At 44.3% G+C, this 22,974-nt stretch overlaps 1 protein-coding gene across 1 annotated transcript; it reads right to left on the bottom strand.

The window, feature by feature from the left end:
* Positions 1-816: 816 nt before the first annotated feature.
* Positions 817-14,731, bottom strand: LOC124087389 (cytochrome c oxidase subunit 5B, mitochondrial-like). The gene is given in 3 exon segments (XM_046436281.1): positions 817-872; positions 875-1,223; positions 14,702-14,731. Coding segments are annotated over 3 exon segments (435 nt in total).
* Positions 14,732-22,974: the final 8,243 nt, after the last annotated feature.

Here is a 22,974-nt window from a genome sequence, read left to right as displayed (position 1 = left end):
AAATGAGAAATGAATATATAAAATGATAGTGGTGTGTGTGTGTGCTGATAGACAAATCATGGGTAAACAGGGTACAGGAGGGAGCTAGGAATAAACTCATCACAAAGCTTGGTCAAGTTATGTTCTCTCCTACCTTGATCTCATGTCTTTGTCAGTTCTGCTGTACAGATGACCATAGACTGGATGGCTGAAACAACATTTATATCTCACAGTTCTGAAGTCTGAAAGTCCAAGATCAAGATGCTGGAAGATCCAATGTCTAGTGAAGACCTGCTTCCTGGTTTGCAGGTGGCTGTCTTGTATCCTCACGTGGCAGAGAGCAGAAAGTGGAAACAAGTCTTCTCCCATCTCTTCTTAAAAGGGCATTAATCCCATTCCTGAGATCTCCACCCTAATGAAAGAATTACAGCCCACAGACCCCACCTCCAAACACCAACACTCAGGCTTCAACATATGAAATTTTTTGGTGGTGGGCAAAAACATCCAGCCCTAGATCCTTGCCTAGTCTGGGATAGTCTTTTTTTTTTCTTCTCTTATCCAAACTTTGCCCAACTTTCAAGGTCCTTCAAAGACCACACCTCCTCCAGAAAGCCTTCTGCAAGGACTCTGTTCTTTATTAACCTGTTTTGAATACTGGGATTAATAGCCTTTGGTTCACAGTTTAGAGCTTAACGGTGTTCTTAAAGTCTTTGTTCGCTGTTTCAGATGATTTTCCAACTAAATTCTTTTTTTTTTTAAATGGGAGGAGCCACTGCAATGACTAGAATTTATTGGAAAGAAGAAACTTTACAGCGTATTCTGAGTGAGTGCAGAGGCTCAGTGGGCAAACTGGTGGGGAACCAGCTTGTAGTGGGTTCCACAATTTGGGCATGCTGAGTCTCGCCTTTGTGCAGCCAGAACTAGATTACAGCACTGTTGTCCTCTTCACAGATGCAACCCACAATTCGCTTGTTGGTGATGGATGGGACTAAGTTAGGGTCTTCCTTGGTGCCTGAAGCTGCCTTTGGGGCAAGTATATTGTATGGGTCCAGTCCCTTCTTTGCAGCCATCAATACCTCCCTCTCCAGCCCAGTGGCCTGCTCATCATCAGTAGGAATACCACCTCCAGAAGCCATGGAGCGCATGGCGGCCACCCCATTGGGACCAAAGGCCCTCAAGCCCTTCGAGGCCAGCGCTCCGGCTCCACAAAGTAACCTTGAAGCCGTCACGCTCGCGTCAAGTAGCTGCACTTCCAGGAATAGATGCGAGTTCCAACTAAATTCTAAGTCCTTTGACAAAAACAAGAATATTTATTTATTTATCTTATTTATTTATTTATCTGGTACTGGAAATTGAATCCAGGGTGCTTAACAACTGAGCCACATTCCCAGCTAATATTTATTTATTTATTTGGGGGGCGGGTGCTAGGGGCAGAACTCAGGGGCACTCAACCACTGAGCCACATCCCCAGCTCAATTTTTGTATTTTATTTAAAGACAGGGTCTCACTTAGTTGCTTAGCACCTCGATGTTTCTGAGGATGACTTTGAACTCAGGGTTCCTCCTGCCTCAGCCTTCTGACATGCTGGGATTATAGGCATGCACCACCATGTCTGGCTGCTAATATTTATCAAGAATTTATTAGGCTAGGTACAGTGGCATGCACTCATAGTCCCAGCTACTTTGAAAGCTGAGGCAGGAGAATTGAGACCAAATTGGGCAACACAGACCCCATCTAAACCACCCCCCCCACACATACACACACACACACAAAAAAAAAACAACCAGGACTTATTATGAGTTCAGTACTGTAATTATACACATCAAATCGAATTTCATCTGTCTAAAAATCCTATGAGGAGGACCTCTTGCTATTATTGCCATTTTACAGATGAGGAAACGTATAGGATTATTTTCAACTGGGTTCAGTGGTGCACACCTGTAATCCCAGTAATTTTGGAGCCTGAGGTAGGAGGATTGCAAGTTTGAGGCCAGTCTCAGCAACTTAGGGAGAAGTTGTCTCAAAATAAAAAGGACTGGGGATGTAGCTCAGGGCTAAAGTGCTCTGGGGTTTAATCTCCATTACCAAAAAAAAAAAAAAAAAAAAGTTCAAAGAAGTAAAATAATGACTCTTGCACAACTATGAAGTAAACACATCGAATTTTTATTTAACTCATCAATTAGGAGGAAATTGTTAAAAAAAAGTAATTGAAAGGAGGACTGGAGATGTAGCTCAGTGGTACAGCGCTCGCTTAGCATGTGTGAGGCACTGGGTTTGATCCTCAGTATTGGGGGAAAAAAAGGTTGAAAGGAGAATCTGAAGAGCAGACATTTATAGGCAATCATAATAGGTACAAAACTGATTAATACTGTGGAGGTAATAAAAAGAATATTTATAATCATATTTTCTACTTGGCAGAAACCCATTTTTCTTTTCTTTTTCCTTTTTTCTTTTTGGTACCTGAGATTGACCACCAAGAATGTGAGCAAAAAACACAGTTTTATATTTTATTTAGAGACAGGGTCTTGCTGTACAAAAACCAAAAAACCAAAAATATAAAACAACAACAAAGTTTTGTTTCTAAGGGTCTCACTAAGTTGCTGAGGCTGGCTTTGAACTCGCCGTCCTTTTGCTTCAGCCTCTAGAACCCCTGGGATTACAGGTGTGTGCCATCATACCCAGCAGAAACCCATTTTCCTATCAATAGAAAAAAAATTCATTTGCATTTACATCCATAATCATTTGTATTACTATCAGTTTTTCCAACTCACAGAACTAAAAGTATAGTAAAAAACAATCAAAGGTTATACTGAACACAGGGACAGTCTTCTTGGTGTATCTGAAAGTCAGATGTTGAAATCCTATTGGAAGTCTTTAAAATATTTTTATAAACTTCAAAAAAAAAAAAAATCAACCACCATTCTGTCACAGAAGGCATTGAAGAGTAACAGTCATGGCTTTGCACTACTCCATGGCTATCAGCCTCAGCAAGGGCCACAAGGTGACTACCAAGAATGTTGGCAAGCCCAGGCATAGTTACTGCTGTGAGTGCCTCACCTGGAGTGTGTGTTTAGCATGTGCGAAACCCTAGCACTGCATAAAAGAAACAAAACCAAAACAATTAAAATAAGAAATAAAATAAACACACCAGGAGGCTGGGTTGTAGCTCAGTGGTAGAGTGCTTGCCTAGCACGTGTGAGGCACTGGGTTCAATACTCAGCACCACATAAAAATAAATAAATCAAATGAAGGTATTGTGTCTATCTACAACTAAAAAATATATTAACAAAATAAGAGCTGTGGTTGTATCTCAGTGGTAGAGCATTTGCCTAGCCTGAGTGAGGCACTGGGTTTGATTCTCAGCACCACATGAAAAAAAATAATTTATAAATATTTTTTATAAAGGTATAAAAAAATAACATTGAAAAAAATAAACACACCAAGTTCCTGTGAGATAGGAAACAAAAGGTCAAACTGGTTGTCATGTTCATTAAGAAAAGGGTGAGGGGCTGGGGATATAGTTCAGTTAGTAGACTGCTTGAGTCACAGTGCACATGGCCCTGGATTTGACATCTATGGCAGGCTGACTGGAGAGAAGCTGACCATTGTCCTGGTTGCCATGAGAAAACAGACACCAGGGACCAGTTTTTTTCTGTGCATAAACCTTTACAGAAGAAAAGAAGAAGGTGCAGGGGGGTCCTTTTCAAAATCAATTACACTTAAGGGTCCTTAGACAAAGCCCAACATTCCACTGAAAAGACGCCCTGCAATATTTTGCTCATGTCATAAGTCATTCACATTCTTTTTCTGACACAGACTGGATCTTAGAGTTGATTATATTTCACTCTCCAGTACCATGTCTAGTCTTTGGGTATTCAATAACTACAGGCTGGCTGATTGGTGATGATTATCAAATGATAGATTAGAAAGCTTGCCATAGAGTGAAAAATACAACCAAAATAATTTGAAGCCTCTTCAACAAAAGGTGGTGTTTTAGTTACGTTTCGCTCATTGTGACCAAAAGACCTGAGGAGAACTACTTAGAGGGGGAAAGGTTTATTTAAGGCTCATGATTTCAGAGGTATCAGTTCATACATGGCCGATTCCATCCCTCTGGGCCCAAAATGAGGCAGCATATCAGGGCAGAAGGCCCCAAGGAGGAAAACTGATCAACTCATGGCGTGGTCAGGAAGCAGAGAGGGGACAGAGGGAAGCAGCTACAAGGAACCTCCCAGGGTACGTCCTCAGTACACCACCTCCTCCAAGCAGGTCCCACCCGCCTATACAGTTAACGCCTACTCAGTCCATTCAAACCAGGAGGTGAGGTTTAACGAGGTGTTAAGTTCTTTGTCACCAGGATCCAAAGAACCAAAGAATGAGGCAGACAATGGAAAGTGAGAGAAACCGAAAAAGTGGAATTTTAGCAAGAGTCCAAAGATCATTGCAGCCGGGTAGGGCGGTCTAGAGGTTTATACCGTTGCTGGAGATAACCTTTAAAACTATTGGCTAATGACTTTTAGGGAGGGGAGTTTCTACATCCAATCAGAATGAGATACTCTGTCAACTTCCGCCCCTTATCCAATCAGGTTGTTGAACGTGCACTGATCACTGCTTGATCATATACTGTTAATGATTAAGCTCATTAGAAACTTTGTCAGGTGAAGCTGGACAGGCCGGAATAGGAAACGTGGAACTGTTGCAATGGCAGTCCCTGCCCTGTCTAGCGTATCAAATTTCTGTCTCCTGCTCTTAGGACTGTTTAGGTTACTGCTCTCATAATCCAAACATCTACCATTGATTATATCTGCATTAACACAGGAGTTTTGGGGAGACACCTCATATCCCAACCATAACAAGTAGTGTCTGTTTTCCTACTCCTTGAATATGGAATTGCCCTGAGACTTGCTTTGTCCAACAAATATGTGATAAGTAACTTCTGAAGCCCAGACTTCAGAAGAGTGCACAAATTCAGCTGTTACTCCCTCCAGACCTGCCATTCCAGGTCGGGAAATTGGGTGATGCTGCTAGAGAGCCACAGGGAGAAGGGAGGCACCCTGACTTACCTCACCTGCTAACTGCTAGCTATATGAGGACTGTAACCACATGAGTGACTCTAGGTGGGACCAGCAGAAGAACTGCCCAGCTGAACCCAGCTAAAATTTCAGAGTTGTGCATTAATAAATGGTTGTTCATTTAAACCTTTAAGTCATGGGGTGTTTTTTTTTTTTTAATGCAGAAATAGCCAAATCACAGGATATCAGCTGAGGGCAGGGGACAGCACATTCTCTGTGGGGAAATAGGTTAGCTCCCTAGGATTGCATTTCTTGACTTGGCTTCCCTAACACTGGGTTGTGATGCCTATGCTGTTCCCCGAAAGAAGTGTCATATCTGGGTCTGTGGCTTGGCTCCAAACCTTTCGCATGCTCATTATCTGTGCTGGACTTGGGGTTCACATAGAAATGGAAGTTGACTCTTTTCAAAAGAGAGCCAGTGAAGAGCAGCCCTCTTCTAGGAACTTACATCTGGTCACATGTCCACATATGCATGAAATTAACCCTATAATCAACATCTGCCACCTTTACTCTGAATCTGTATGACACTTTTACTTTCCAAAAATCTTTCTACTTGACTTGTTTTGCACTTTGCACTGTTGTTTTGTTTTATTTTAGTTTATTTTGCAGTGTAGGGGATTGAGCCCAGGGATGTTCTACCACTGAGCAACATCCCCAGCCCTTTTTATTTTTTATTTTGAAATGGGATCTGACTAAATTGTTGAGGCTGGCCTTGAACTTGCAATCCTTCTGACTCAAGTTCCCAAGTTGCTGGGATTACAAGATGCATCATGGCACATGGCTTGCACTATCGTTAACACAAGTTAACATTCTAGATGATCATACCAAGTGGCAGAATTGGAGGGGTCAAGTGCTATTTCTTTACAGTATCTGTGTTGTTGTGGTTTATTATTATCTACTGCTATCTGATCACCATGATGTGCTTTCCTCTGCCACACTCTCCCACCAATGGTGTTCAGTCTCACCTCCAGCCCCGAGGAATGGAGTTTACCTTCTGTGGACTAAGATCTCTGAAACCGGTGAACCCTCAAATAAACTTTTCCTCTTTTAAAATTGTTCTGGTCAGATCTTTTAGTCATAGCAGTGAAAAAGCTGACTAAAACAATTCTCAACTCTTACAAACTTACTCTCAAAAAGAATAGGTATAGTGATAAACATGGGGTATTCTCTGAATTAACTTCTTCCATACCCATAATGTTTTCTAAAAGATAGTAATAAGGGTATGTTAATTGGGATCTTGCACTTACATTTATTATTAAAACTATGCTAATGGGGCTGAGGATGTAGCTCAGTTGGTAGAATTCCTGCTTTGCATGCATAAAGCCCTGGGTTCAATCCCCAGCACCAACCAACAAACAAACAAAAACAAACACTCTACAGTAATTACAGCAGTTGTTTAGAACTTGGACCAACAAAAGATTTTTTTTATTTTTTAAAATCTTTAAAAATTATTTATTTTTTAGTTGTAGTTGGACATAATACCTTTATTCCATTCGTTTAGTTTTATGTGGTGCTGAGGATCGAACCCAGTGTCCCACGCATGCTAGGAGAGCACTCTACCACTGAGTCATTATCCCAGCCCCAAGAAAAGATTTTTTTCAAGGGAGTATTTTATCCCAACCTTGTTTAGAATTGCCCATACATGGCGATGATAAAAACAAAAACAAAACAAAAGCACACAAAAACAGTTTGAGCTGGGTGTAGTGGCACACCCCGGTAATCCCAGGGCACATTCCCTGTAAACTTGGGAGGCTGAGGCAGGGGGATTGCAAGTACAAGACCAGCCTCAGCAACTTAGTAAGACTCTGTCTCAAAATAAATAGGAGGAAAAAAAAGGGGGGGGGGTTGAGGATGTTGTTCAGTGGCAGAGCACCCCTGGATTTGATCCCCAGTACATGATCAATCAGTCAATAAAAATGATAATTTTAGTATCTGTGTAGATGAATATTTATTGACAGGAAAAGATATCCCCATTATATATGTTCTGTGTAAAGAGGAGTCTAGACTTACAGTACATTTGGGTATGACCAATCTCACTTTTGTGAAACAAAAACTACGTTAAAATTCTTGAAAGTGTTAAAATGGTTGCCCATAGGTGGTGGTATTTTGAAAGTTTAAAGTTTCTCTTATTTCTGTTCATCTGGGTTTTCTGATTTTCTACAATGAACATGTCTTGCTTTTGCAATGAGGAAAAACTAAAATCTTTATTATTTTTTTAAGTGTGGTGACAGATGGGCAGAAATTAAAGATTGGGTTAATATGAGCATGAGGAGGAGTTGGTGGACGTTGCCAGCCCCCCAGCTTGAAGGAGGATGAGAGATGTATGGGGAGAGGATGGATGGGGGCAGAACCAGGAAACCTGGGATAGCTTTGGCACAAGTGAGATGACAGGAATTGGGGCCATGCCTGACATTCTTATGGCCAGTTCACTGATTCCTAAACCATGGTCATGGCTATCCCTTCCCCCTACCAGTACTAGGGAATGAACCCAGGGATGCTCTACCACTGAGCTACATCCCCAGCCCTTTTTAAAGTTTATTTGGAGACAGGGTCTCACTTAGTTGCTGAGGCCGGCCCAGAACCTGTGATCCCCCTGCTTTAGCTTCCTGCGTTGCTGGGATTACAGGTTTCTGCCACGGTCCCAGGTCATTTGCCATTTTAGCTACACCTCTAGCATGATTCTCCAGAACTTCAAGCACAGAGGAGGCTCCAGAGACTTGCTTGCACTTCAGGAGGCCCTGATTTTAGGAACTCTGCTGGAGGAAGATTGGAAAGAAATTGGAAGTGACTGTTAGCAGTTTGTCCAAGTGGTGGTGCTATGTGCCAGGAAATCAAAGCTCAGCATATTGGCCCAGGGTTACACGGGAACAAACGTCTCTGCACATAGGTGGCCACCAGGGGGCAGAGGAAGGTAAGGGCTGCTTCTAAAGGCCCATAAGTCACCAGTCAACAGCCATCAGAGGTTTTTAAAAAATCTGATGATTTCAACGATGAAACAACAGGGACAAAACAGAGTAACTCAAACACGGCAGATTTTGGAATGATTAAAGGGACCAGCCCTCAGCTCCCACTGTTCCTTCCACAGCTTCTGGCTCTGAACCTCACTATACCATTTCCTCTCTCTGTCCCCCATTCTCCATTCTCCTCCCCATTCCCTTCCCCAAATTCAAGGAAAGATCAGAGAGAGAAATCTCTGAGTATGAGATGGAAGGGGAATGATTGAGGGGTGTGTGTATGTGTGAGAATGAGAGAGAGAGAGAGAGAGAGAGAGATGAAACTGGCAGAAAGGACCAAGTCTTTTGGGCTAGAAAAAAATGTGGCTGGTTAGAAGAAGCAAGTGAAGCCCATTGTTGCTGAAGGCTGGTCAGCAGCAGGGAGACTGGAAGAGGTGACAGGCTGTACACTCACTAGGCAAATGAAGGATTTTTTTTCCCCCTGTTTTACCAGGGATTGAACTCAGGGGCACTCAGCCACATCCCCAGCCCTATTTTGTATTTTATTTAGAGACAGGGCTCACTGAATTGCTTAGCACCTTGCTGTTGCTGAGGCTGGCTTTGAACCCGTGATCCTCCTGTCTCAGACTCCTGAGCTGCTGGGATTACAGGCATGCACCACTGCACTGGCTCTTTTTTTTTTTTTAATACAATTTAAAAAATTTGTTCTAATTAGCTATATATGACAGTAGAATGCATTTTGACACATCATTCATAAATGGAGTATAACTCCTTATTCTTCTGGTTGTACATGATGTAAAAATCACTGGTCGTGTAATCATATGTACATAGGGTGATAATGTCCGATTCATTCCACTGTCCTTCCCACCCCTAAACCCCCTACCCTCCCTTCACTCCCCTCTGTCTAATCCAAAGTACTCCTATTCTTCCCTGTCCCTCCCCGCCCCCACATGTATTGTGAATTAGCATCCGAATATCAGAGAAAATACTTAACCTTTGGTTTTTTGGATTGGCTTATTTCACTTAGTATGATATTCTTCAGCTCCATCCATTTACTGACATAATTTCACTCTTCTTTATGGCTGAGTACTATTCCATTGTGTTTATATACCACATTTTCTTTTTTTTTTTTTTATTCATCTGTTGAAGGGCACTTAGGTTGGTTCCATAGTTTAGCTATTTTTTAAATATATTTATTTATTCATTTTTGTGTGCTGCTGAGGATCAAACTCCGTACCTCACATGTGCAAGGCAGGCACTCTACCATTGAGCTACAGCCCCAGCCCCATAGTTTAGCTATTGTGAATTGAGCTGCTATAAACATTGATGTGGCTGCATCACTGTTGTATGCTGCTTTTAAGTCCTTTGGGTATAAACTGAGGAGTGGGATGACTGGGTCAAATGGTGGTTCCATTCCAAGTTTTCTAAGGAATCTCCATACTGCTTTCCATGGTGGTTGCACCAATTTGCAGCCTCACCAGCAATGTATGAGTGTGCCTTTCCCCCGACATCCTCACCAACATTTATTGTTGCTTGCATTCTTTTTTAAAAAATATCTTTATTTTTATTTATTTATATGTGGTGCTGAGGATCGAACCCAGGGCCTCACACTGCAAGGCAAGCACTCTACCACTGAGCTACAACCCCAGCCCGCTTGTATTCTTGATAACTGCCATTCTGACTGGAGTGAGATGAAATCTTATTGTAGTTTTGATTTGCATTTCTCTAATCACTAGAAATGTTGAACATTTTTTTCATATATTTGTTTATCAATTGTATTTCTTCTTCTGTGAAGTGTCTGTTCAAATCCTTAGCCCATTTATTGATTATTTGCTTTTTTGGTGTTAAGTGTTTTGAGTTCTTTATATGTCCTGGAGATTAATGCTCTATCTGAGGTGCATGTGGTAAAAATTTTCTCCCATTCTGTAGGCTCTCTCTTCATGTTCTTGATTGTTTCCTGTGCTGTGAAGAAGCTTTTTAGTTTGATTCCATTCTATTTATTGATTTTTTAAAAAATTTAACCTTTATTTTATTAATTTGTTTGTATGTGGTGCTGAGAATTGAACCCAGGGCCTCATCCATGCTAGGCAAGTGCTTTACCACTGAGTTACAACTCCATCCCTATGTATTGATTCTTAATTTTACTTCTTGTGCTTTAGGGGTCTTGTTAAGGAAATCAGTTCCTAAGCCAACATGGTGAAGAATTGGGCCTACTTTTTCTTATATTAGGTGCAGTGTCTCTCTTCTAGTGCTGAAGTAAGTCCTTGATCCACACTGAACTGAGTTTTGTGCAGGGTGAGAGATAGAGATTTAATTTCATTTTATTATATATGGATTTCCAATTTTCCCAGCACCATTTGTTGAAGAGGCTATCTTTTCTCCAATGGATGTTTTTGATGTCTTTGTCTAGTATGAGATAACTGTATTTATGTGGGTTTGTCTCTGTGTCTTCTATACTGTACCATTGGTCTATGTGTCTGTTTTGGTGCCAATACTATGCAGTTTCTGTTACTATAACTCTGTAGTAGAGATTTATTTTTAAAGACCAGTCTAGATGGTGTGTGGCAGAAGGCTGAAGGGTTATGGTGACCACAGGAAGACCTGTTAGGAAGGTGTTGCGGTCGTACTGAGAAAAGGTGGCTGCAGCCTGGACTTGGTGTGTAGGTGGGGAGAAGGGAATAGATTTGGACAAGCTTTGGAACTAGACTTATCAGTTCATTAGATGCCTGGGATTGGGGGAGGCGTAAGCAAGAAGTAGGTGTGGGATATGATTCCCAGCTGGGGAGGTGCATCTTGGCAGGGAAGTGCTTGCTGAGCATGTGGGAGGCTCAGAGATCAATGCCCATAAGATGTGTGTATGTGTCTCCCAGGTTTCCAGCAGGAGCAATTTGCTGGATGGTTTGTCATTTTCTTTTCTTTCTATTCTTTTTGGTACTGGGGAAATTGAACCTTGGGGGCTTTATCACTGAGCCATATTCCCAGCCCATTTTTATTTTATTTATTGTGGTGCTGGGGATTGAACCCAGGGCCTTGTGCATGCAAGGCAAGCATTCTACCAACTGAGCTATGTTCCCAGCCCTAGCTCAGCCCTTTATTTTTATTTTGAAACAGAGTTTCACTAAGTTGCTTAGGGCCTTGCTAAAATTGCTGAGACTGGCCTGGAACTTGTGGTCCTCCTGCCTCAGCCTCTTGAATCACTGAAATTACAGGCATGCACCACTCCTTCTTGGCTTGCCATTTTCTAAGTGAGCCATAATTAAGAAGGAGCTGGTGGGGGCTAAGACTGATAATTCAGTTTTGAACAGGTTAACTTTGAGATGCCTAAGAGACATCTGAAAGGAAGCATCAAGCAGAAAGTTTCACAGGTGGTTTCAGAAAGGACTTAGTTGGACATTTACATTCGGAAGGCTTTGGTATGCGGAAGATGTGATTAAAGTCATGGAAACAGACGGAGATATAATAGTACAAGTAATGAGAAGAGGGCCTAGGACCCAGGCCTGGGGAACTCAGCCTTTACAGATTAGGGTAAAAGAGGATCATCTGAGAAGGAAAATCTGCCATGAAGCATAAAGGCTACCAGGAAGGAGAGTTTCCAAAAGTAGGAAGTGCTATGTTGCTGGAAGTTAAGAGGTCAAGGAAAGAAGAGATGCCCAGTGGCCACTGACATGGAAGTCTCTGGAACCTTGGCTAGTGCAGCTTCTGAGGAGTTATGGAAACTGAGGCTGAAGAGTGAGGTGGGGAGGAATAGAGAGCAGAGGTATGCAGAGCTCTTTCCAGCATAATGTGAGTCACTCAGCTGTGAGAAGAAACAGGAGAGCTGGAAAAGGAGCTGCTGAGGGCCATGTCCAGAGAGGATGTTCTAAGGCAGGCAATATTAGAACATGCTTGAAGGCTAATGGGAAGGATGTAGCAGAGTCGGTGAGACTCCGTGAGGGGGAGAGGGAGTCATCTGATGGTTTAAGGAGAGGATGGGATCCAGAACTTTGCCCAGACTTTTCCCTCTGCCTAAGATGCCCTTTCCCTGTCTCACAGCCCCACTCACCATCTATGGGTCCTTCAAGGGCCACTCAATTATCGTTGCTTTTCTGGGAACTTGCCTAGTCCTCTAAGACAACTTTGTCTCTCCCTGCTCATGGCATGGTTAGTGCTGGATCATGACTTTACCATCTAATACTGAGGACAAAGACCATCACAGCAGTGTCTGTGCCCCGGCATGGTGTCTCACACATACATGGTAGGACAGCTGGGGGAGGAGTGGGGTAGTGTCAGCTCCCTTAACCTAATGATGGTGGTGGGGTAATGGAGGGTATGGCAGATTGAGACAATCTCAATCTATTTGTCTCACTAGCTAGTTCTGACATTTTTTTTTTTTCTTGCAGTGTCTTGATAGTTTCAGACCCTCTCACGTTACCCCTCAAGGAATTCATCTCAAGGGATGTGGCCTGCATAGACAAAGAAACATAAAATCAAGACCGAACCCCTGCTCCCATCAGTCTACCCACACTGCAAGACAGGGGTGGTCAGAGGCGAAGTGGGGCAAGTCTGGGAGGGAGGGAGGCTCCAGAATTCCTCTGTCCCTGCATCGTGCAGGAGGAACACTCCGCAGGTATTTTCTAATTAAGAAGAGAAGCAGCAGGACCCTCTGGAATGTAAACATCAGATAAGACCAGACACCCCTCCTCCCCAGGAAGCTTCCATTTTCTTTTATCTACAATGACACACATTCTTTCCCAGGACCTAGTTTCAGGGCCCCTTTAGCCCCTGCAGTCTTTGATTCTAAGTTCCATCTCTCTTTCTCCAGCTTTTGTCTCTACCTTTGGGACTCTCTCTCTGTGTCCTTGGTGGCTTTCCTCCTCTAACACAGAATACAGGCATTGCAAACCAGAGGGGGACCTCTCATTTTGAATCAGTATGTGGACATCTCTTGGGTTCAAGCTGGAAGTTTTTCATCCCTGCTATGGGATTCTCTTCCCTCCCTTCTAGGAGGGAATAGCGGACCATCGATGCTCTGATGTTTTTACTCAAATAAACTATGCCCCACACAACAGAGAGGCCAGAGGCATGGATGGCTGGGACCAGGTTTCCCAAGTAGTAAAGGAACAATCTGGATGAGTGGTGCTAATACAATTAGTGTAGTGGAGTTAGTTATGGGGGAGGCTCAGGGAGGAGGTGTGACTTGTGAGCCTGGAGAGTAGTGTGGTTGCAGAAAACAGGCTGAGAAGCACTCCTGGCAGGAGGCAGTTTAGGAAACACAGCTTGGGGTCAGTTCAGGTGGCCAAGGGTTCAGAGGAGGAGACTAGAGAGTTAAGGAAGGAGACAGAATGGAGGTGTGAGAGCTGGAATGCAAGGATAAGATCAGATTTTATTCTTTTAACAATGGGAAGCCATAAAGGTGTTTACAGAGTGGTGAGGGAGTGGCAAGAGAGGGATTTAAAGACAGTCTTGGGATTAGTGTGTGGATTGTTCACAGGACTGGGCAGAGAGGTCAGGGTCTCATACTTATCTCCCGACTCCTCCCCCTCAACCTTTGCCACAGTCTGCTCCAAGAGCCCAGAGTATCTTGAGTGAGGACCAGGATGGTGGGACTGAGGGAGCCGTGAGAGATACCCTCCCTCATCTCCCAGTCCTGGAGTTGTCTGACCTGCGTGGTGTGTCCATGCTTGGCCAGGGGCTTTGTCCACACCAGACCGGGACCAAAAACTTTCCCTGCCTCCTGGGTAGCACAGGACATGATGACCTGTTCTGGGCCAGAGGTCCTGGCACTGTCCAGGGAAGGATTCTGTGGCTGCCACCTGGCTGAGGCAGGATTTCACCTGAGCCTGGGAAGCAGGAGTAGGGAATAGAGCAGCTAGAGGGACAGTGCCTGAGCGCAGGGGATGGTTTGCAACAAGTACACTGGGCCCACGGGGATACCACAGAGGTTCAGTCCACTCACAGAATTTCCCCAGAGTGTCTCCTCTCTCTCCTGTGGCCACTGGACCCAGGCCTCCACCTCCACCCATCTATAAGTCAGGACCTGGGAATCAGGCACTGAGTGCAGACCTGCACAGATTCCTGGGTGTGGGAGGATGCAAGAGGGACAATGGAGGCAGTGGCCTCTCCTGGGTTGTTTCAGGGGCATCTCTCTGGGAAGCTGGGACGGGGCCATTTGGAGCTGCTATTATAGGAAGGAAGAGAAAATTTAGTGGTGTGCTGGGATTGCAGGCCCTGATATTTCCATTCACCTTCTCTTTGTCCCGGGGCAGCCCACATGTCTTTTTCAAGACCTGGACCCCCCTACTTACCCCATTTCTTCTGGACAGGGCAGGCAAAGTGAGAGATACCAGACTTCGTTCTGAGCCTGGTGCATCTGGATATGATATGAATCACACACTGAGGGAGGGAACTTACTATGCATGAAATAAACCTATCTGCAGGCTCACAGTCTGCAGGGTGGGTAATCTGGCTCCTCTATGACTTATGAACCAGAGATACCTGCTTTAATATATTTAAGAAAGTATATTTCCAAGTGTGTAGGAGGAGGTATTTTCATAATTCAAAGTCAATTTCTCCCCCTTCATAATGTCTTGGCTCCTTCCAAAATTTCCCTTGCTTTAATTCTGGAAGGTGAGCTCTCCTAGGCCCAGGGCAGGTGGCTCTATAAGCCCTTACTCCTGGTGCTCCTGCCACCATTCTCTGTCCCTATTACCTGCCTACCAGGTTCCACTCATCCTCCTCTGTCAGCATGCTGCCCACTTCCTCCAGAGAGCTGTCCCCTTGCTTCTTCTCCTGCCTGGCTCTCCTCCTGTGTAAACCTTGGCATAATCCTTTGTCTCTGGGGACAAAGCAGAGCAGACTCTGTTGGACCACAGTGCCTTGGGGGTTCCTGTGGGTGAGGCTGCCTGGTGTTCGCCCAGCTGTACTTACAGTCTCAAGGAGCAAGGTGGAATCTCCTCTCTAGTGTCTGGCCAAAGTTGAGGTGGATGGGGAGCATGTGTCCTCAAGAGACCAGAAGGAGGGGTATGTGTGTATGAGAGACAGGGATGGTCACAGAGCAGGGGCAGAAATGCCCTATCAAGGAGAGGGGAATGAGGGCATAGACTCCTCCCCTACCCCCCCTGCCAGTCCTTATTGCCTCTAACCCCACATTAACATACTCTCTGTGTTCTACTTGGTGTATAATTTGTATTATTATTATATTTATTTATATATTTTTTCAGGGATGGCTGCAGTACTCTGCCATTGAACTACAGCCCCAGTCAATTATGATTATTTTTTGGTGCTAACCCAGGGCTTATACATGCTAAACAGGCACTCTACCACTGATAATTTGTATTTTGTGTATTATGTGTGGTTTTACTCAACGTTTTGCTGCCATGACCAAAAGACCTGACAAGAAAAATTTTAGAGAAGGAAAAGTTTATTTGGGGGCTCACAGTTTTAGACGTCTCAGTCCATAGATGGTCAATTCCATTGCTTTTGGCCCAAGTAAGACAGGGCATCATGGCAGAAAGATGTAGAGGAGGAAAGCAGTTCAGAACAAAGCACCAGGAAGCAGAGAGAGAGAGAGTTTCAGTTGCCAAGAACAAAATATATACCCCAAAGGCACACCTCCCAATGACTCACCTCTTGCAGCCACACACTACCTGCCTGCAGTTACTACACAGTTAATCCCTATTAGGGAATTAATGCACTAATTAGGTTAAAACTCTCTGAACTCAGTAATTCCATCTCTAAACCATCCTGAATTGTTTCACACATGAGCTTTTTTTTTTTTTTAATCTTTATTTATTTATTTATTTATTCATATGTGTTGCTGAGGATCAAACTCAGTACCTTGCACATGCTAGGCAAGCGCTCTGCCGCTGAGCCACCACCCCAGCCCCTCATACATGAGCTTTTGTGGGATACCTCATATCTAAACCATAACACATGTGCTATAGATTCCCCTCCCTTAATGTAGGCCACATCACATCTAGGTGTCCTGGAGGGTATCTCTGCTCCTCCTTCCTGCCCCTAGCATCCTCCTGTGACATGACTTGAGTTCCTACCCCTCTGTCTTCTAGACCTTCTGTAAAGATAACCTTAAGACAGATCTACTTGGTAAATTGTCAAACACTCTGCAAACCCAAGGCCTCTTTTGAGTCAGAGTTTATGGAATCTCAGAGGGAAGGGACCATGTGTCCATCTGCTCTGACTCCCTACCCAATGAACAAACCCCAAGCCTGCCTCACTGGGATGAGGAGAGGCGGGGCACCTTTCTAAGTGTAGGAGAACACCTTAGAAAGTCCTTGGCACCCCTGTAGTCCCAGTGACTCCGGAGGCTGAGGCAGGAAGAACACAAGTTCGAGGCCAATCTCAGCAAATTAGTGAGGCTCCAAGCAACTTAGTGAGACCATGTCTCAAAATAAAAAAGGGTTGGGAATGTAGCCCAATGGAAAAATGCTCCTGGGTTCCCCATTACCCCCTTCCAAATGTCCTTTCTTTGAGCAGAAACCTGCCCCCTTTGGCTTCCACATTTTAGTTTGGTGGTAGCCTTGGGAATCTATCAGATGATAAATTAGACTCCTAAGAAGAGTCCTGAAGATATTTGGCATCTAAGTGCAATGACCTTTGAGGAGGCCAAAGTCTAGATCTGAATTTTGTCAGTAAGGAAAACTGGGCCAGAGAGAAAAGAGTCTTGCTCCAGTTGCACAGTGAGTCAGTCTGGACATGGGCTCCTGACACAGCCTAGGGCACTTTTCTTATTGCCCAAGCTGCTGCTTCTCCAGGTCAAGCTCTTTTCTGAAATCTTACTTTAATCTGTTCAGCCCAATTTTGCTTTTAATTGTGCACATTCTGTCTCTCCTTGAGTTCAGACTGTAACTTATGCTCTGTCTTGCCTACAGGGGCCTGGAATGGTACAGGATGGTCAACGCATACTCACTGGAGGAAGGAACAATCAAAGTAGCTGATGCCCACTGAGTTCCTGAAGTGTTCTCCATGCTTCAGTCCTTCCATCTCCACCTAGTGCTCTCTGGTGGATTCCTTTAAAAGATGGAGAAGCCCAGGCAAGGAGATAAGTGTGTTGTTCAAGGTCTTGCTACAGGGAGAGATAGGCAAGGCGATAACTGTGAGTAGCAGTTACACCTCCAGGCTGCCACAGTTTTTTTTTTTTTTTTTTTAATATATATATATATATTTTAGTTGTGGATGGACACAATAATTTTATTTTTTATGTGGTGCTGAGGATTGAACCTAATGTCTCATGCATGCTAGGCAAGCACTCTACCACTGAGCTACAACCTCAGCCCCATGCCATAGGGTTTTGATAGCATAAAAAAGCCGTGCTTGTGTACCAGATGATAAATAGCCACTGTCCTTTGCTGTCCCAGTTCTTCCACCTTTCTCATCTTCCTGGGACTCTTCCTGCCCAACAGCTCAAGGCCTTGTCTGTTCTGCCTGGCAGGGGCCTGTGCATCTCTGAGTGGAGGAGACATTTAAACGTCCAGTTTCTTCTGTCTAAACTTAAACCTGGGTTTAGACTGCAGATCCACCTTTCCTTAATGGAACTCTTGGATCCCGATGGCTCTCAGGATTCAGAATCTTGGTTTTGCTTGTTTTTCAGCACTGAGGAATGACCCAGGACATTGCACGTACTAGGCAAGCATTCTACCTCTAAGCTACATCTCTAGTCCTTGTTTTTGTTTTTGTTTTGAGACAGGATCTCACTAAGTTGCTGAGGTTGCTCTCAAAGTTGCAATCCTCTTGCCTCAGCCTCCCAAGTAACTGGGATTACAGGTATGTGCCACCACAACCAGCTCAGAATCTTTTTGATTTTAGAAGAGTAATGTGCATAAAACATATAATAAGGAAAACCACAGTAGGGTCTGAGGTGGCACCTGGAATCTTGGAATCAGCCTCATTGATATTTTTGTATTCAAATGTATGAATGTTCACACTAAATGGGGTATATAAAATCATAAATACCCTCATGACAGGTTCTACGTGTGAATTACCGAATTTTTTTTTTAAGGTTTTAGAGCTTTTTAGAGTTTGGAATGGTTGGATAAGAGATTGAATCTGACTACATTGCCTTTACAAATGATTTTGTATTAGTTGGTGAGAGTTTATACAAGCCAGAGAACTTTCTGGAAAGGACTGAGCTGGGGTGATAGAAGCCTGGAAGTGGTGGCAAATGAGAGAAGCTGCAGAAGACCTCAAGAAGGCTTGGATTTGATCAGGACTGTAACCGTCCAGCCAACAAAGGGATCTCAAAGCCCTGTGAAGCACCATGTGGCTGGGCCTGGTATTAGGACTCAAGGCAGTGCCAAGGTGGGCAGTAGGGTTTTAAGAGCTGAGTGGGCAGAGTCATGTTCTTCAGGCAGGATTTCATCTCCTTATCTGGGCCTGAGGCCTTGGGGGCAGATGGAGGCTGGTATCCCTGATACTAGCTGCAGGGACAAGACCCCTTTGTTGGTGCTTTTGGTTCAGCTCAGCCCAACTGCATGCCTGGCTGCTCCTGCCAGTTCAAGGTTATCGCCCTGGGGATGTACTGTCTGAACCTGGCATTGCCCACCACACTTTCTTGCCACTGCTGCAGCCTGGAGTGAAGGTTTAGTCTCTGGAATCCTAGTCACCCAACTCAAGTAAAGCCAATGAACTTGTATTTACTGAGTACCTACTAGGTGCTAGGCATGCAGTTGAGTCTTAGACACATTGTTCTCATTGTTTTTGCATCTGAAATGTACAACCCTCTCATAGCACAAAGCCACTTCTGCCATGAATCACCATCACCATCCTTCCCCTGAATACCTGTTAGCACTTACTGCCTTCCCAGACCTTGGCTCTGAATTAACTTATGACCATTCTTGTATCTTATGTTTTGCTGCTTGACTTTTTTTTTTTTAATGCTCTGTGTTTCAAATCAGTTAGGGCTGAAATTGAGGGTCTGGCCCTAGACCCAAGCTGTCCCACTAGAAGGTATCTGCCCCTCCTTCTATGAACATGTCTGGAATGCAGAAATGACCCTGGGGAAGATGGTAAAGCCCTTCAATGGAGAGGTAGTAATTGGTGCCTGGGACCTATAAACATTTGTATAGAGCATTCCTAAAAGACAGGAAGATTTATAGTTTTAGCACCTTCCTATACAAGGCTGTTTAGATGAGGAGGAGAAATGTTGTATAATCTCTCTACCTGGTAAAAATTTTTTAAATTTTGCTTGAGCTTACTATTCCTTCCATAAGCTTTAATGTTCATTCTACAGCTTTCATACTGTATGGAATTTTCCTCTGGCTTGAGTGACTTAGGCTGAGGTTTGCTGCAAAGCTCTTGGGCTTTTTTTTTTTTTTTTTTTTTTTTAGTTTTCGGCGGATATAACATCTTTTGTTTGTATGTGGTGCTGAGGATCGAACCTGGGCTGCATGCATGCCAGGCGAGAGCACTACCGGTTGAGCCACATCCCCAGCCCAACTCTTGGGCTTTCTGAAAGTTGGGTGTGTGTAAACTGTAAAGTGGGTGTGTGTAAAGGCTGTGGAAATTCAAACATTCTTCCACTAGGTTTTGCCCTGGGACAAAGAAGGGCTACAAGGGTAAAGTTGCCTTGCTAACATCTTAAAAGATTCTCTGCTGTCCTGATTCTTTCTTCTCTTGGGTGTTCTGCCTCCAGAGCCCTAATATTAGTGGTTTATTTGCTTCTTTATTTGTTAATTTATGCAGAAGTTGGTGAGAGCAGATTGTTAAATTTGAAAATTTTGCTTGCCATAATGAAACCACTAGCAGCTTGAAATTGATCATAATGGTATTATTTATACCTTGGAAACTGGCAAACTACTCTATCAGGGCTAACTTTTCTTTGGTCTTTAAAAAAGGAAACAACAGCTGGGCGTGGTGGTGTGCGCCTGTAATCCCAGCAGTTTGGGAGACTGAGGCAAGAGGATTGTAAATTCAAAGCCAGACTCAGCAACTTAGCGAAGCCCTGTCTCAAAATTAAATTTTGAGACCCTGTCTCAAATTTAAAAATATAATAATAATAATAATAAAATAAAAAGCTGGGGAATGTGGCTCAGAGGTAAAGCACTTGCTTAGCATACATCAGGCCATGGGTTTGATCCCCAGCAACCCTGCTGAGGCTTTGCCATCTTCTGCCTTAGCCTCCTGAATTGCTGGGATTACTGGTGGGCACCACTGCAACCCAAGTAAACTTGACCTTCTAAATGACAGAACCAAGTGCTATAGATTGGTGCCTTTACACTTTCTAAAATTAAAATCCAAAGAGGGATTTTAATTCACCCCTATCATTTGGAATGTACTCTGATCCAGTCTATCCTACCCCCTATTTCATTAATTGTATTAGAAAATATATTTACATATTGGCTAGCCAACTTTTCTAGTTGTACTCCTCATTCTGAAAAATCCTGCTTTAGTCATTAGTGGGAAGGATGATGAGGTAGAGAATAGAACAGTGGTACAGCTGTGGGAGGCTTCAGGGAAAGGGCAGTGGCTTTTAGGAGGAGCAGGGGGACGAAGCAGTGAAGGAAAATAACTTGGAGTTGAGGCCTCAGGCCACTAGAGGCTGAAAATTCACTCCCCACACTTGGGTGGCTTCTAAGCCTCTGCCATCCCCCCTCTCACCCACCTTGGCTCCCTAGCTCTTCAGTTTTCCCTTGAGTGTAAATCATTAGCTTTAGCAGTGGACACAAAACAGGCCTTCATCAGAGGCATGTGTGGGAAGGGCCTGGAGGAATCCTAACAATGTAAATGAAGGGCCTCCTGTAGGTAGCTGGGGAATATAGCTCAGTGGCAGAGCACTTGCCTAGTATGCATGAGGCCCTGGTTTCAATCTCCAGTACCATCAAAAAAGATTTTCAGGGGGATGAGTGAATGGGGAAGGGTCAACTAGTCTGCAGGAGCCCAATGATCCTGCTGCTCCCAGTGGGTTGCAGGGCAAGGAAGGAGAACTATGTGTCATACGGTCAGAGCATGGTGATGCCCTCAGAGTCTCCAATATCTTATCCTAAGTTCCTCCAGCTGGCATACTTCAACACGTTCTGATCAGGTCCTTTAGTGGGGAAATAACCTCCTGAGATCTGAGGATACCTGTGATTCTAATTTCTTCTATAGCTGTTCTTTAGAGGGCTGCTCATTCAAGGCTGCAAGGGTCAACTCCCGGGCATGTGGCATACAGGCCAACAGTGGAGCTACATCTTGACCCTGTGCTCAGACCTCCTTCTACCCAGGTGAGGTGTAACATGTGAAATCACTCACACATGAAATCTATGGGAGAGAGAGTTCTGTGCAACTCTCCTTGGCAGAGCTGGTCCAGAAGGCTAAAAGGAGATTGATTTCAACCCAGCAGAAAGAGCAATTATGTTCCAGTAGCCAGGGGTTTTGCACTGTGGTAAAGTCCTCACACAGAGGCCAGATGTCAGGAAAGTTACAAAGAGAGCTAGGCACGGTGGCTCACACCTGCAGTCCTAGCAGCTCAGGAGGCTGAGGCAGGAGGATTGCAAGCTCAAAGCTAGCCTCAGCATATTAGTGAGACTCTAAGCAATTTAGTGAGACTCTGTCTCAAAACATAAAAAAGGGCTGGGGGGATGGGGATATAGCTCAGTTGGTAGAGTGCTTGCCCCGTATGTACCTCACACACACACACACACACACACACACACTCACATACAAAAGGGCTGGGGATGTGGTTCAGTGGTTAAGTGCCCCTAGGTTCTATCCCTGGTACCCTAAAAAAAAAAAAAAACTTGCAAAGTTGGACTTGGAAAGGCCAAACTTTAAGCCATTCATTCATTAATTCAGAATGCATTTATTAACCACCTATCATGTGTCAGGTACTGTACAAGGTGCTGAGGTCATATCTGAGGACCAAATAGACAAAATTCCCTCTCCTCCTGGATTGACATGAGCGATGGGTAGGGGAACAAGAGAAAGGCAGGAGGAGAGAAGGAGGGTTTCCTAATACTCCAGGATTGCGGAATGTGTGGAACTGTATAGAACTTCCAGACCCACCCTTCCTTCCTTCCTTCCTTCCTTCCTTCCTTCCTTCCTTCCTTCCTTCCTCCCTCCCTCCCTCCCTCCCTTCCTTCCTTCCACTGTATAGAACTTCCAGACCCCCTTCCTTCCTTCCTTCCTTCTTGGAACTGTATAGAACTTTCAGATCTCCCTCCCTCCCTCCCTTCCTTCCTCCCTTCCTTCTTCTTCTTTCTTTCTCCCTCCCCTCCCCTCCCCTCCCCTCCCCTTCCCTTCCCTTCCCTCCCCTCCCCTCCCCTTCCCTTCCCTTCCCAGAGATTGCACTCAGGGGTACTCCACCACCTGGCCACATCCCCAGACCTATTTTGTATTTTATTTAGAGAAAGGGTCTCACAGAGTTGCTTAGCACCTCGCTTTTGCTGAGGCTGGCTTTGATCCTCTTGCCCCAGCCTCTGGAGCCGCTGGGATTACTGATGTGCATCACTGCGCCCCTCTAAGAATGCATATATATATATATGGTTCTGGATGGACAGCATGCCTGTATTTTTTTGTGTTAAGCCTCGAACCCAGTGTTTTACACGTTCTAGGCAAGCACTTTGCCACTGAGCTACAGCCCCAGCCCCAAGAATGCACTTTTAAGCCAGATTTTTGGACCAAAAAGACTAAGGAATTGAGAGGTTAAGGAATTTCCTGAAGTTCACCCAGCAAGGGACTGGCTCACCAAGGATTTGAGCCCGGCTTGTCTCAAGTGATGTGTGTTTCTCAAATGCGTTGGCCCTGATCACATCTGGATCCAGAGGTCCTCTTTCCTCCTTCCTGATCACCCTCAGTGGACACCTGGTGTTAGAGTCTGTAAACAAGTCAAAATAACACCTGGCATTTTGCCAGGGGAATGTTAGAGTTTGTAAACAAGTCTGGATGGTGCCTGGCAAAATGCCAGAGGGAGTGGTTTGAGAAGTAACAAAAGCGAGCCATTAAGTGTGGAGATTCCTTATTGGTTGACTGATGTATCTAGTTTATGCTAATTAGAT

The sequence above is a fragment of the Marmota monax genome, unplaced genomic scaffold, assembly GCF_021218885.2.
Source record: "Marmota monax isolate L192 unplaced genomic scaffold, Marmota_monax_Labrador192_F-V1.1 WCK01_AAM20220418_F8-fsc00012, whole genome shotgun sequence".
In the NCBI taxonomy this organism is placed as follows: Eukaryota; Metazoa; Chordata; class Mammalia; order Rodentia; family Sciuridae; genus Marmota; species Marmota monax.
Note: the sequence above shows the minus strand (reverse complement) of the source record. Positions and strands in the feature narration are given on the sequence as shown.